We start from the raw sequence: 15,831 nt of genomic DNA, 5'->3' as shown, positions 1-15,831 counted from the left end.
CTCCCTTCGTCGCACAAAAGATGTCACATTTTCCTTTTAGTTTGTCCCACCAAAGATATCACATTTCTATTTTTGGAAAAAGTTCTCTCTCACATGAATATAAAAATAGTATTTTCTGTCTCCATTTAACACACAAAATAAAACCTCATAAAATCTCGTGTCATCCCACAAGTGTGACATTTTTTGTGTGACGGAGGGAGTATATATGTCTTTTTCATGTGAAAGAAAAACAGTCCCTTTAATTTTTTTATTTCCTTCAAATATGAATTGTGACGAATAACTAAATTGCTGTATATGAGTCTTGAGTTGTGGGCTAATTTTTTATAAATGAACGTGTCCATATTTTTATGGAATGAACAGAAATAAAAAGTGTAAGTATTTTTATGAGACAAAAGGCGAGAGGAGTATCAATGTCCACATAGATATAGTATAATATTCTTGAAGAATAAAAACTACAAATGATATCTGATTCGATGTAAAAACAAAAAATGTTGTCCTCTTTAATGAAGATTCGTGTACCGAATTCAACCCCATGGGGTACGTCATTGGAATTTGACATTTTATTTATTTGAAACGATAGAGCTGCACCGTCTTGGAAATTTGATATTGTACTAGTATTTTGTTACATTTATGAATCACTCCAACGCTACTATAAATATATAGGAGTAGCTTACAATATGTAATAGCAGACATCCCCCTTCACTAACCATGAATCCCTTATCGAATTATTGGTTGGCCACCGACGGCAACGGCCCCATCTCCATTTCGGTTATGGCATCAATAGCAATAGCCGTTATAACGATTGCGACGTTCCTTATCATAAAAAGGTCAACCAATCGGGATCTGCCACCTGGCCCCGGCGGCCTGCCCCTGATCGGCAACCTCCTCTCCCTCGACCCGGACCTCCACTCCTACTTCGCCGCCCTCGCCCGCTCCCACGGCCCCATCTACAAGCTCCACCTCGGGCAGAAGCTCGGCGTCGTCGTCACCTCGCCGGACCTCGCCAAACAGGTCCTTAAAATCCAGGACACCACCTTCGCCAACCGCGACGTCCCGGTCGCCGGAAAGGAGGCCTCCTACGGCGGCTCCGACATCGTCTGGACCCCCTACGGCCCCGAGTGGCGGATGCTGCGCAAGGTCTGCGTCCGCGAGATGCTCAGCGGCGCAACGCTCGACTCCGTCTACGCGCTGCGCCGCCGCGAGCTCCGCCACACGATCGCCCACCTCCACCGGAAGGCTGAGGCTGCGGCGGCGGTGGATGTTGGGGAGCAGATGTTTCTGACGGTGATGAATGTGATTACTAGTATGCTGTGGGGCGGCACGGTCGAGGGGGAGGAGCGGGAGGGGCTTGGGGCGGAGTTCAAGCAGGTTGTCGGGCAGATGACGGAGCTCCTCGGAGCTCCGAATTTCTCGGATTTTTTTCCGGTGCTGGAGAGGCTGGATTTGCAGGGGATTCAGAAGAGGATGAGAGGTTTGGCGAAGAGATTTGATGGGATTTTTGAGACTATGATTGATCGGAGGTTGAAGATGGGTGGCGGCGGTGGAAGTAAGGATTTTTTGCAGATTTTGCTGCAGATGAAGGATGCTAGTGGAGATGGGGATTCCACTCCCTTTACCATTCGTCATGTTAAAGCTCTCCTCATGGTAACTCCTTAGTGATCATATGCAAACTGCATCTTTCTTGTAAATTTTAAACTATGATCTACATTGTTAATTTCAAGATTTAAAAATGCCAACGCAACGTCAATCAGTTGAAAATGTTGAAGCTATTTGCCATATGATGATATCAAATCTTGAAATCTAACAATCCATATTATAGTTTGAAGTTTGCAAAATATATAGGATTTGCAATTGATTACCACATAATATCTCATATTGACAAAATAATGATCCTGACTCCTTGTTTGTAAGAGTTGTCATTCTTACTTATGCACATATTAGTGTCTGATTTGGGATGGTGGTCTTGTCTTTTGACTTGTATTCTCTCAGTTCCAAGGAAGCTGATACATTTTTTGTGGCATGAGATTTATGCAATGTTATTTAGTGTAAAAGTGTTTCTAATTTTAATAATGAGTCATTTTGATTGAGACAGACCAAACAGGAATGCGAGTATAGTTAAACTGGAATATGGTTTGCGTATTGCAGGATATGGTAGTGGGAGGGACGGACACAACATCGAACTCGGTGGAGTTTGCATTGGCTGAGATGATGAACAAGCCACATATCCTGAAGAAAGTGCAGCAAGAGATTGATAGTGTAATTGGAAAGGACAAGATTGTTGAAGAATCCGACATCAACAAACTGCCCTACTTATATCTAGTGATGAAGGAGACTCTGCGCCTGCACCCGGTTCTGCCTCTGCTCGTCCCTCACTGCCCCAGCGCGACAAGTGTGGTGGCCGGCTACACCATCCCTAAGGGCGCCCGCATATTTGTGAACGTGTGGGCGATCCACAGGGATCCTTCTGTATGGGAAGACCCTCTTGAGTTTCGCCCCGAGAGGTTTTCTGATGGGAAATGGGACTACAGTGGCAATGACTTCAAGTACTTCCCCTTTGGATCGGGGCGAAGAATATGCGCTGGCGTAGCCATGGCTGAGAGGATGTTCATGTATTCACTTGCTTCGTTGCTTCATTCTTTCGATTGGAGTGTGCCTGATGGCCACAAGTTGGACTTGGAAGAGAAGTTTGGGATTGTTTTGAAGAAGAAACACCCTCTTATTGCTATCCCCACTCCAAGATTGTCTGATCCTAGCTTGTATGATTGATGATAGATTATAAGGGGATTTGGGGCCATGTTTCTGTCTTGTTGTTTTGCATAGCAAAATTTGTTGTCATTTGCAAAAGCATGTAATGCCACATTCCCTTCTTGAAAATTAATGATGCATCAATCAAGATTACTTGTTTATGCCATGTTCTGTTTTGGCCTATTAGGGCCTGAAAAAAATACTTTATTCGTTCCCTCGTAGTTGAGGCAGAGCTTTCGCCACAGAATTAAAAAAATGGATGTTTAGTGCGTTAAGTACTAGATAAATAAAAAAGTAATAGAGAAAAAAAGTAGAGAGTAGAATAGAAAGTGAATAAAATAGAGAGAATAATATAAGAGAAAATAAAATAAGAGTTAGAAAAAGTGAGAAATCAGAAATGAGATAGGCATAGGCTCTCCTGATGGGCTCTCATTGCAGAGAAATAAGCTTTGAAGTGGCTGCTGATGTGACAGGAATATGCATTATTGACTTTTTAGTTCGTCTCACTCTTATATGCATTTTTTTTTATTTTGAAAACTTTTTTCTCTCACAAGAATATGCATTTTTTTAATTTTGGAAACTCGACTAACTCTCTTAATTTGTCAATTTTGCATTAAAACTCGTGTCGAACTCAAAATGCATATTCTTTTGAGATTGAGGAAATATATGGAATAACTCAACTATAAGGAAACTTTTTAAAATAAAAAAATAACTCAACTATGATGGAAACGAAGGAATACAGTGGAAAAATAGTAAAAGTTTGTAATTGTAGCAGCACAGGATCTCCTACTATCCTACACAATACACATGGTTATTTGATTTTGGACAAAATCTCCTAGAGATATACACCTTTGCTTTGTTAAGAGCAAGAATCTTATCATAAACAATATATTAATCAACGAATGATGAAATGCAATTCACATGGTATCGATGAAGACAAAAACCATACTTAGTTCTTACTCAAAAGAAAGATTCGCATCTTATTATTGTTTATTTCAGTCGAGATCATAAACAGCATATATATTCATACATTATTGCCAAAAAAGTCAAAACAAATTAAATACTAGAACTCCAAGGCGGCCGAACTTCAACTTATATATATTGAGTAGCATGTACTCCATATTTCCCACTTTAGGAGTTTCAATTTCCATCCCAAATAAAATATTTCATAAATAGTATTAGCTTCATATTTCATTAACACCATTTCACTCGCATTTTATTATAAAGCTATATAAAAAATATGACACATATTTCATTATCTTTTTGTATCAATTTTCTTTTATATTTCTTAAAATTTATGTTAAATTCAATTGAGATTCTTAAAAGTGGGACAAAGAGAGTACTCATATTGTTTTGGTGTGGATCAAAAATCGGTCCAATTGGGCGGTAATAGGTAATTGTCCTAGTCCAATTGAGAGTACTCGTATTCGTTTTATAATATAATGTGAATGTAATAAGTTGGTGGAATGTTGCCTATTTATCATTTATGTCACAAGTGAAATATGACTCTTATTGTTGGACGAACCAAAATAGCAAAACATGACTCTTATTGTGGGACAAAGAGATTATCTTATTGGCTCTATGCTACACATATTGTATAACAGAATTATATAAACTACTCCATTATTAAGATTATATAATACAATATATATTATAACTAAAGATAAATTATTAAACAATGAATAATGCTTAGTTAAATATTTGAACTTAGATATAATTCTCGATAGTCATCAGGACTAATTGGATTAATTAAGGGTAAATGGAATTCAATCTTATTGACTATAGAATAAACAAAATAAAATTAATTGAATTAATGAAAAATAAAAAAAACAAGAACTAATGATTATAAAAAGGGAAAAAAGAAGAATTTTTTTTTTAAAAAAACATCAAATTTAAAAAAACTGCTAAGTATTATTTTTTTTAATAAAGAACACCAGTGTAGGTGGGAGGTTTAGGCAGACCCCTAACTCATAAATAAAATCCAAATATATCGTTTCAAAACATGACCCAAGCCCAAAAAAGAAAAATAAAAAATAAGAACAAATGATTATAAAAAGGAAAAAAAAAGAACAAAAAAATTAAAAAATTAAAAACCGCCAAGTAACGTCTCCCTCCAATGCATCGTAAGAGCATTCCCAACAGTTTCCCTAAAACCTCCCTTATTTCTCCCTAACTCCTGCCACATCAGCGCCACATCAGCACCATAATTTATCCCCAGTTTTTAGCCAACTTTTAGTCAACTGCTCCAATGGTTTCTCCCTTATTTATCCCTAACTCAACATTTCATTTTTACATCATCACTAATTTAATTGTTTTATTTTTGTATATAATAAAGCTAGCTAATTTAATTTATAAGACAAAACAAATAATAGTAATAAAGTTCGTTGTATTAAACACGGGTAAACATTACAACGACGAAAATTAATAAAAAAAAATAGTACAGGAATGGAAAAAAAATTCAAAGTAAAAACAAAAAATGAAGAGAGAAAAGGGATGAGAATGGGGAGAGAATGAAGAGAAAAAATAAAAAAATATTTTTATCGCCGAATTATCGCCCACAGTGGTCGGCGATAATTCGGCGATAATCCGGCGATTTTTCGCCAGTTGGCGATAAAACGGGAGGAAAAATCGCCGAATTATCGCCGACCTCTCCCATTGGTCGGCGATAGACGGCGAAAAATCGCCGACTTTTAGCCGGCACCATTGGGAGTGCTCTGAGAACTAGAGCGGACGCATAAATTATTGTAGTATAAAGGGCTATATATTCTAAAATTTGTACGAGATAATATTTTTCTATATTTTGTTATTTTTATAGGGGTTTTAGTATTTCATTTTACACAAAATACCAACAAAATCATAATTGTATGCCCATGATGAGAATGAGTCACCCACTGTGAGTGCTCTAAAATATGTCGCCCTTAGGTACAAAATAATTGTTATTCGGTCCGTTCCACAATAAGAACCACATTTCAATTTACCATAAATGGTAAGTTCCACATTACACCAACTCACTTCACCCACATATATTATAACGTATAAACCAATATATATAAAAAAATGAATTTCATATTCCACTAATTTTTTAAACTCACTATTCTGGACATTTCGTAAAACCCGTAGTCACACGAAATGTGACTCGTATTGAAATATCGGCCAACAATATTTCTTAAATTAAAATATGATACCGTTGACTAGCATTAAATGCGTCGCATTGATTTTGCAGATTCTCAATTTAGAATAGCGTGTACGACTTGCAGTAATCAATTTCATAATTGGAAATGGAACAAATGGAGAGGATAAAACAATTAATAGTATCACAAATTGTTAGTTAAAAGCGTTTGTAACATTAATTTAAACATCATTTTTATCAAACTAGTATTAACACAAGAGCTATACACAATACATAAGCATTTCAAATAATAAATATAAAATATAATAAATATATAGAAAATAAAAATTGAAAAAAATATAGAGATTTAAAAAAATAGAAATGTACTTATCTTGTCTCACTCAAAATGAAGAATTTACTTGATGAAACATTTATGCAATTTTATTTTATATTCTAAGTGGAGTGAAGACAATAAAATTAATGACAAAAATAAAATGTGTGACTAATGATCAAAGAGTAGAAATTAATTAGAATAAAATATATTACAAATAAAGAAAATATAAGTGAGTAAAGATGTTTATTGAAAGTGTTATGGAAGTCATTAATCCAAATAAAAGGTAAATTAATATACAAATTTAATATCTTAATTTATAAAAATTTAATTTGAAAAAAATATATAGAATATTAAACATATCCACATTAAATATATGAATAATTTAAATCATAAAAATTTAAAACTTCTTTGAGAAGTCAAGTTTAATCACATTTTAGTTGACTATTTATTTCTTTCTTTTAATTTCAGACCATAGCATAACTTGATATACATTGCCAAAGACTAAATGAATTTTTTATATTGGAACGAATAAATTTCTTACTTCCCGCCACATATATGTATAAAAAGTAAATTACTATTATCACTTAAAATAACGATCATATTTTATGCATCTTGTTTGTTTTGAAAATGTGACAATTTACACTACTCTATATATTAAGAAGTTATACAAACTTTATAAGTTAGATTTAATTTTAAATACATATAATTTCATCCTATTTCTTAGTTTAATCTATAAACTTAGTAGTATTGTTTAATTAGAGGCGAATTAAAATAAAAGAATTAAAAACCTTAATTGAGTAAAATATAGGATGAAAATTGTATGCATTGCATATATGTGTTGTCGTTTAGCTTGTGAATTAATTTAGAGAAAAAATATTGCAATAAATGATTAAATCTCAATTTTAACCTAAATAAATGGAAGACAAACTAAACTTTCTAGCACAATTCCAATTTAACTCAAATATAAGGCTAATTACTATATAAATTTAATAACTTAATTATAAAAAAATAATGGTAGTGCATTATTTAAATGTGTTTTAAAACTTTTTCAAGAAGTTAGCATTTTATTGGGCTATTATTTGTTCAATTATTTTTACCTTAAAAAATTATTTTTGGATAGAATTAGATAATCATCTTTCCATTTTTCCTTCAAAAAGGACATTAAGATCTTTTTAGCAAACTTGCACTTTAGATTAGAATAGATTATGTTAAATTGGATTTTTTTTTCCCATGTGTCAATTTCAAGATAATATGTAATTAAAAAAAAAGCATGAACAAAGAAATGTGACGGATTATAAAAGTATGGTCTAAGCTTTCTCGTTGAAACAACAAACAATATGGATCTCCATCTGGAAACATCAAAGTTTGTTGACCATAGTCTTTTGTAAAAAGAGTTGCTCTATCTGGAGTACTTATGATGAAATTTCGTTACATTATTAGTTTATTACGCATTTCTATTTGATCTTGAGATGGATAATGATTTGACTTTGAATGCTATAATAGTAAAAATAGAATTATGTTTTGAATATGAATTACTCTCTACATTTCACAATAAGGATTTTTTTATTTTGTTATTTTAGGATGTTATATCATACTGTCTATATTTCCATTGATTCATTTTTACTCACATTTAATACTTCCTTCGTCCCATCTCATGTGATGGATTTCTTTCCGACATGAAAATTAAGAAAATTATATGTATTGAGTTAAGTGGAAAGAGTAAAGTATAAAAGAGAAAAAAGTAAAAGAGATAAAAAGAGAATAAAGTAAGAAAGAGATAATAAAGTAAGAGAGAGAATAAAGTAAGATATGGTTAAAGTTTTGTTTTTAGCTAAAAAAGAAAATCAATCACTTGAGGTGGAACAACCCAAAATAGAAAGTTGATCACTTGAGGTGGGACGGAGGGAGTATAAAATTAATACTCCATTCGGCTCATAAAAACAAGCAAATTGAATGACATAAATTTTAATACGCAATGGTAAAGTAATACTCCCTCCGTTCCCGATTAAGAGTCACATTTTGACCGGGCACGGGTTTTAAGAGATGTAAAAAAAAGTTGGTTGAAAAAGTTAGTGGAATATGAGACCCATTATTTTATATTATAATAAAATGTGGATGAATTGAGTTAGTGGAATGTGAGATCTACTTACTATTTATGGTAAAAATGAAGTGTGACTCTTAATTGGGGATGAACTGAAATGGAAAAATGTGACTCTTGATCGGTGACGGAGTGAGTAGAAAACAAAAAAAAAAATACTTAAATAATGTACTCCCTCCGTCCCAAGGAAGATGACCCCTTCCTTGGGCGGCACGAGATTTTATGCAGTTAATTTTTGTGTGTTAAGAGGAGAGAGTAAAGTAAGAGAGAGGGAATAAAATAGAGATAAATGTGTTTCCATTTTAAGTAATGGGTCATCTTTGTTGGGACAAACTAAAAAAAAAAGTGGGTCATCTTCAATGGGACGGAGGGAGTATTGGTTAGTGGAGCCATAAATGGTTATGTAAAAAAAGGAGAAAAAGTTTCTATAAAACGAACGGAAAAAAGAAATTCAGTCTATTTCTATGTGACAGAGAAAATATTACTACAAGAAAATATATAAATTAAAATTTATACTCCACTAACTTTTCAATTTACTTTCTTTTATACTCCATTTCTTAAAACCATTTCGAGTCAAACAAGAACTCCTACGGAGTACTATATCTTTTATTACAAATACATATAAACCAATCTTTATTTGAACCGAAATTATGGTTAGTATCACATGCATATAAAAACCAATCTTTATTTGAACCGAAATTATGCTAATATGACATTCATTATAAACCAATCTTCATTTGAACCGTAAATATGGTAAGTCAAACATGTGGAATAGAACGTGAATAAAGAGATTTGGGCTTTGACTATGAATATACATGGGGCCCAATGAAGTTATTTCGGATCACCAAATCATAATGTGTGGGCTCTTATTAAAACTTAAATTAACATAGCGTATTTATTATTCGGGCCACTGCAACTACTTGTATTCAATGAAATTTATTGTGTGGAAACCTCTAAACCAGCAGTTACATTGTTTCAAAATCCACAAATTTTTCGAATTGTGAATATTTACAAAGTTTATTTAAATTAGGAAGGACGAGAAATTCTGGAAATTTGAAAAGAAATTGTTTACATTTATACAAAAGGGAAAAATAGAGAGTTCTAATTTGCAAAGCAGATGCCATAATATAACACAACAATAATTGAATATACTACTCCCTCCGTCCCATAGATGTAGGTCATTTAAGATCGGCACAAGTTTTAACGTATAATTGATAAAGGAAAAAGAAGAAGAAAAAGGTTTCCATAAATGGATATGGACTATTTCTACGGGACTGCCGAAAATGGAAATATGACCAATTTCTGTAGGACGGAGGGAGTATATAAGACCATTTTTGGTATGATAGAATGTAATGATATTCCTATTTCTATTCAAATTTTTTGTTTGGTAAATTTTTTTCTTAGAAATCACTATTCCGTTTCCATGAAAATAACTATTCCTTCCATTTAGCTAAAGAATGGTCATTCCATTTCATTCTCCTTATTTTAGTTTTTAATAAATTAAACTATATACTATTATATTGTATATTTCTCATGTACACAACAGTAAATAATCTCATTTTGATATTTTGGGACGTCCACAAAAAATAGTCTCATTTCTAAAAATAGAATGTTTATCTCTTATACTTTATCCATTTTTTCTCCTCTCCCTCGTACTATGCTTGTTTTTTCCTTTATTTCTCTTATTTTACTCATGTTTTTTCTTTTTTCTTACTTCACCATTTTTTCTTTAAAACTCACGTCGTTTACAAATAAGATTATTTTTTATGGACGGAGAAAGTATTATTTCAATTCAATATTATCTCAATTATAGTATTATTTTTACATTTTATAACAAAACAAAAAATTTTAATCATATAAAAAAATTCTAAACACTATATACACTTTCACATAATGCGCCCGCACACACATATTATGATCCAAAATATTTGGCGAAATAATTTTTGAACAAAATTAATTTTTTCAGTGGAATAAACATATTAATTATTAATGTTTCATTCTATTCCATTCTTTTCCTATATTATTTGTAGTCACAAATATAGAAATGAAATCAACCAAGGAATAACAATTTTTATTCCATTTATATTCTCATTGCTATTTGCTACCAAGCAAAAGAATAGAATCATTCCATTCTTGTCTTATTCCATTTAGCATTCTAAGAAGGGCTTAAATATCTAACATACACAAAAGTACAACATAGTCCACACAATGAGAAATGTTTCACAAGACACAACTCTTAAGGGCAAAAATACCCTGTTTTGCACACAGTTTTCGATTGACCATTTAGGCACTTTTGGTACTGAGTCTAATGAAAATTTCATCTGAGAAAAGAGTCTTATTATTCCATATCCAAGCATTTATACAAGAAAGCAAAGACCTCTGATTTCTCGAAGCATTCATTTCCTATCCACAAGTGGATATCTAATTAAGCTGATGCATCAGCTTTGCAAACAGGTAGTTCATTCTCAAAGTTTGGAGGAATGTTAAGAATTGGATTACTCTCGAAGAAATTCACCGGCTTAAGATCGAAGCTCGAAGACACGGTGGGCATAATGGGGAAGTCTTCTTGGCATGGAACATGATGGAACCCCAATGTGTACCACACTACAATATCCTTCTTCTCTATGCTCCTGTCCCTGCATCATCGAAACTTGCCCTTAAAAACACATGTTGTTACGACGAGGGAAATGCATAAAGTGCGCCCTGGGCAAAACCCACCCGCTCTTATCGTATGCAATAGCTTGCAAACAAACACAAACTACAACATTTTACATAATGCCATATATATCATATATGTACTCTCTTTGTTTCATAATAGTTGAGTCATTTTTTTCATTTTAAGACGTTACACTATAGCAGAGTCATTTCTCTTTTTAGCAAAAAAGTAACTCGTTTTCCGTTTCTTACTTTATTCTTTCTACCTTTTTCTCTTTCCTACTTTATTATCTCTTTACTTGATACATTAAATATTTCTTTCTGAATCTCGGTGCTAAAAAGAAATTCCTCTACTACAGCAGAACAGGGGGAGTACCTGTTAGACCACACTTGTAGAGTGTCGTCGCCATGGCTCTGGCTGACGAACGCGCCCCCAGCCCATTGCTCGGAGGTGTTGTAAGGCGTGACCCAGATCTGGTTGTTGGTGAAGGCGCCCCTCTGCTGCGGAGGATCGTTGGGATCAAGGAGATTGGCTGCGGTGCCACTGGGGACGAGCTTGTACCCAACGGGGTTCCCCACCCTCGTCTTCTTGGTAGGGTTCACGATGTGGAACTCGGACGGATCATGGAGATTGATCTTGACTTGGGCATCTTTCTCTGTCTTGGCCACCTTCCTCACGGCTTTCAAGTAGCTCATCCGGGGGGACTCTGTCGGTGAGGCGTACTCGCGTTGGAGATTGACTTTGACGAAGGAGTTGTTGGCGCCGTCTATGTCCATGTCAAGGTAGAAGGTGATGAAGTGGTCGTGGATGACGCCAATCACGTTCTCGGACAAGAGTGTGCCGTAGAGGTCCTCTTCATTGTTCACTTGGTTGGTGTTGGAATAAGTAGAGCCTTTCACCATCAGTATTCCACTTAGCCCAACCTAGTACAATCAAAATATTATACAGTCGTTCCGTTGTTATGTTTACTTATGACAGAAAGACAAAAAATCATGTCTAATCTTATCTCTGGTAAAGAATATTAAAATATCTAGTAAGTATTAAATTTTTGTTATTATCAAATTGATTAATGAGTTATAGGTGCAATAAAGAAGTTGAATGGAGAAATTGGTTTCCTTGTTGTGACGCTTTTAACATCTCTAATTTGATAATGCGTTCCTAGTTAAAAAGACAACAAAGTAAGAAGATTCTTTTATGTCATTTTCAAAAATAGCCCCTAGTTTATGGACAAGTCTAGATCAAAGTATATTCAAAAAAAGTATTTTGGCCCATTCATAATCAAAAGGTGTAAATAGTTTGGCCCCATATAAATAATGCAAGATGATGAGTGTATTTTCCAACTAGCGAAAAGGATTGATAGAGAAAATTAAACCAATTATAGCAACAAGTGCACTCCTACTTACCTTGACTCTAATTAGCCCATCCGTTTGGAACTCCCAGTCCACAATGTAGTCGTAGTTGGCGACCGATGCCGCCATACGCACCACCAGTGTCACCTTTGGTCTGACCTCCCGAATCTTCAGGACCGTTCAGTAGAAAAGATAGATAAAGCAGAATATGATAAGAACATACATTTTAAGATTATATCAGGTCCCGATAAGAAAAAGTAATTGCGACATTTTAAAACTGTACCTCCATTCCGGTGATGGGGCTCTCAGCGTGTCTCCACGCTATGTCCCCTGCATAGCTCTCGAACACACAAACCATGCTAGACCGAACATATGGCGTCCCATCGGCCGCAGCAAACACGCCATCCATATAATAGGCGTTTCTTGGGCAATCGTTAAGCGGGTCGAGGGGCATAGCCTGCAGCCCAAAACCATATTCCCCTGCATCCATATACGTCTTGAAGTACCAAGCATCCGTGGGGTCCATGTATGGCACAAAGAGTTCCGATGTGAGTCCTTTGTACATAACATTTCTCATCTCCCCGGTCCAAGGGTCGCGGACCATGGCCCTTGAGATGATGACACCTGCCCTGGGGTCGGGTTTGAGGTGAAATTCCCAGTTTGCCCACTTGACCAAATGGTTGTCCTCCACCGTGAAGCTCGAGCCCTTTGGTTGCTCGAGCGATATGGGATTCACGAGCCTTTGGTACGAATTTTGAGCCGTGAAACGATAATCGGTGTTGGCTGCATTTGGGATGGGTATGTCTCTGCCCTTCTCTGTGATTTCCAGTATTTCGTGGGTGTCGAGATCAACGACGACGGTTAGGCCTTCGATTGGCCTCATGTAGAAGTTTGCCGTGCCTTCGGTGGTGTAGCATTGGACTTTTACCAACCTTCTATTCTCCTCATTTTTGCCTGATCAATATATCACAATCATCAACCAAAAGTGAACAAAAATTACAATAAGTTATCTATTTTTCATGAATTTGATGAAGCAGTCACTCTGTCACGTCATTTTTGTAAAGTTTTAAATCTAATTTATGGCCTAAAACTAAAAAATCGTCCAAAATTCAAATCATGAATTTGATTCGGGTGAGCATCTACACAGCATCATTGTTAATGGTGACTTGCAAAGTAGTTTTGGCCTAATTTTGAAGATATTGCCTGTGTAAAAGTTACACTTTACAATTAAGAATGATTTACCCCAAAATTCATTTTGATATGACTGGCTGAATTTTGGTATCCTCAAATATTTCATTCATATTGTCATATCAGCGTCAATCTAATTAAATTATTTAGTGGAATCATTGTATGAACTACTACCACTAGTATGTAAAACAAAAATTTGTCAATTCCATAATTTTGGTACTAAAAATTAAAACTCATTAAATGTGGCAACAATAACAACCACCTTTTTCATTTTTCTAAATTAATACTTCCTCCGTTCCATAAAAATAATACTACAATTTTCCATTTTCACCCGTCCTATAAAAATATCTCATTCCTTTTAAAAAAATTTCTTTCAAACTCATTATCAGTATACATCAATTTATTCACTAATAAAAAAAATTAATAATAATATAATTTTATTATTCACATAATACCATTTTAACTAATTTTTTTTCGTATTTCTTACTTTATCAATTACTATAAATTAATTCTCGTGTTATCTTAAATGTCCTATTTTTTTAGGAGGGAGGGAGTAATAATTTTTCAATAATTTTGGAAGTATATTAAGGTGGAAAAATAGGAGACGGAAGCCACTAACCGAACCACCCAGTGGAAAGAGGCAGGCAGGCAAGGTCCGACAAATCGACGCCGCGCGCCACCACCGTCCGATTGAAAACAGCGCTGGCGAGGGGGGCCCACGTCGCCGACGTCATGTCCTCCACCGTCATGGTCGGGTAACCCGACGCCCGGCCGGTTTCGTGCCGAACCACCTCGCCGGAGCCGACGTCCGCCGTCAGCACGAGGGTCTCCCCGCCGGCGCGCGCCACGACAGCTGCCTTCCGCGGCGGCGGGGGATCCCCCTTCCTCCACCGGAGCACCGCCTGCTTCTCGGGCTCCTGGAGGACTACGGAGTGGAGGGCGTAGGCTTTGTTTATGAACAAGTGGTGGCTCTGGATTATTTCCTTGACCCGGTGAATCTCCGTCACGGTGAGGGGGTCGAGAGGGTGGTGGGGGACGACGGCAGAGTGGCGGCGGGGGGAGTGCTTTGTGGGAGTTTGGAGGAAAGCTGGTCTCTTGCGATTGATGGACAGGTCGGCCTTGTGGGAGGGCGGCGATGAGAGGATGGAGAGAGTGAAGAGTGTGACTAGGACGGCGGAAAAGATGAACAAGACGCTTCTTGCATCCATTTTCCCACTGTTTTCCACTAAACTGTGTTTCTGTTAGAATAGTGATTGCTATGTCTTATACATATCTAGGAGTGCGTTTTTGTCTTTGAGCTTTAGTCCTAACCATGCATTTAGTTTATAAACTCTACACCAGTTGTTCTTCTGGTCGATGTGAAAAATTGAGTTTGTAATAATTGACCCTTCTTAAAGGCCAACGTCCTCATTGGTCACGACTGGTTCTTTGTTAGGCCACCACTCTGAATTCTCGTTGGTCACGGCCACGTTAGTCACAACGAATTCTTTGCCCTGCCATTAATTCGTGAGTCACCATTCGCAGTCGGCCCTAAAAACATACTCGTTGATCACGACGAGTTTTTTGCCCGGCTACCACTCCGAGCCGTTTGGGCGCTCAATAAAAGCACTACATGATAAAGACTATACGGAAGAACTCATCCCAAAAGACTATACTTTTAAAAAAGAGAGTCAATTCTACCTGGATTGTTCTTATAGCCTATATATGAAATTGAGTCCGTAATCAGAAAAATACAAAAGAATCTTTTCGGACAAAGAAAAATACACGATGGAATTAGACAAATAAATGCACTCGTACTATATATATACATATATTGCGTTTATCTAGAGAAGCTATCACATGAATCTGACTTTGTATTTAACCAAGCACTTAATATAAACTTATTCGTACGATTTGATGCTAATAGTTTTTAAAGAATTTAATAAACCTCATTTAATATAATTCACCTTGGTTTTATAGGATGAACATGAAGATTATCAAACGTTAAGTTTTGAACTAGAACCGAGAAGGGGTTCTGCAATTTTATTGGGTAAAAATATTTTATAGTGTATATTAATATTAACGATTTAACATTTCTATAGGGAATATCAATGATAATTTTTTATGGGCAGCATCGTTTTGCTTAGTCAATACAAAATCAAAAGTTAATTAATGCAATCACACAAATTAAACGGTTTTGCTGTAACTTGAGTTAATTACTTTTAGATTTTGAATTGTTTGGTACATTTTGAAGAGTATATTTGACTAAAATGTACTCCCTCCCTTTGTTCCCCTAATAACATTCCAATATCATTTTTTGAGTGGTGACATTTATAATGTCTTAAACTAAAAATTGCGTTTTAACGTGGGCTC

General features: G+C 35.4%; 2 protein-coding genes across 2 annotated transcripts; one reads left to right on the top strand and one right to left on the bottom strand.

Moving 5' to 3' along the window:
• Window positions 1–620: 620 nt before the first annotated feature.
• Window positions 621–2,911, top strand: LOC125188984 (geraniol 8-hydroxylase-like). Its single transcript, XM_048086122.2, has 2 exons — window positions 621–1,644; window positions 2,146–2,911. Exons 1-2 carry the CDS (start codon window positions 709–711, stop codon window positions 2,764–2,766), a joined length of 1,557 nt encoding a protein of 518 aa, XP_047942079.1. The 5' UTR covers window positions 621–708; the 3' UTR covers window positions 2,767–2,911.
• A 7,611-nt stretch (window positions 2,912–10,522) lies between these two features.
• On the bottom strand, window positions 10,523–14,785 carry LOC125188034 (Copper amine oxidase family protein). Its single transcript, XM_048084768.2, has 5 exons — window positions 14,099–14,785; window positions 12,575–13,245; window positions 12,346–12,459; window positions 11,318–11,865; window positions 10,523–10,922 (listed from the first exon to the last, which is right to left on the bottom strand). The coding sequence occupies exons 1-5, from the start codon at window positions 14,685–14,687 to the stop codon at window positions 10,712–10,714; spliced, it is 2,133 nt and encodes a 710-aa protein (XP_047940725.2). The 5' UTR covers window positions 14,688–14,785; the 3' UTR covers window positions 10,523–10,711.
• Between the last annotated feature and the right edge of the window lie 1,046 nt (window positions 14,786–15,831).

The sequence above is a fragment of the Salvia hispanica genome, chromosome 5, assembly GCF_029641045.1.
Source record: "Salvia hispanica isolate PSC_SH4W2 chromosome 5, Shi_PSC_v1, whole genome shotgun sequence".
Classification (NCBI taxonomy): Eukaryota; Viridiplantae; Streptophyta; class Magnoliopsida; order Lamiales; family Lamiaceae; genus Salvia; species Salvia hispanica.
Note: the sequence above shows the minus strand (reverse complement) of the source record. Positions and strands in the feature narration are given on the sequence as shown.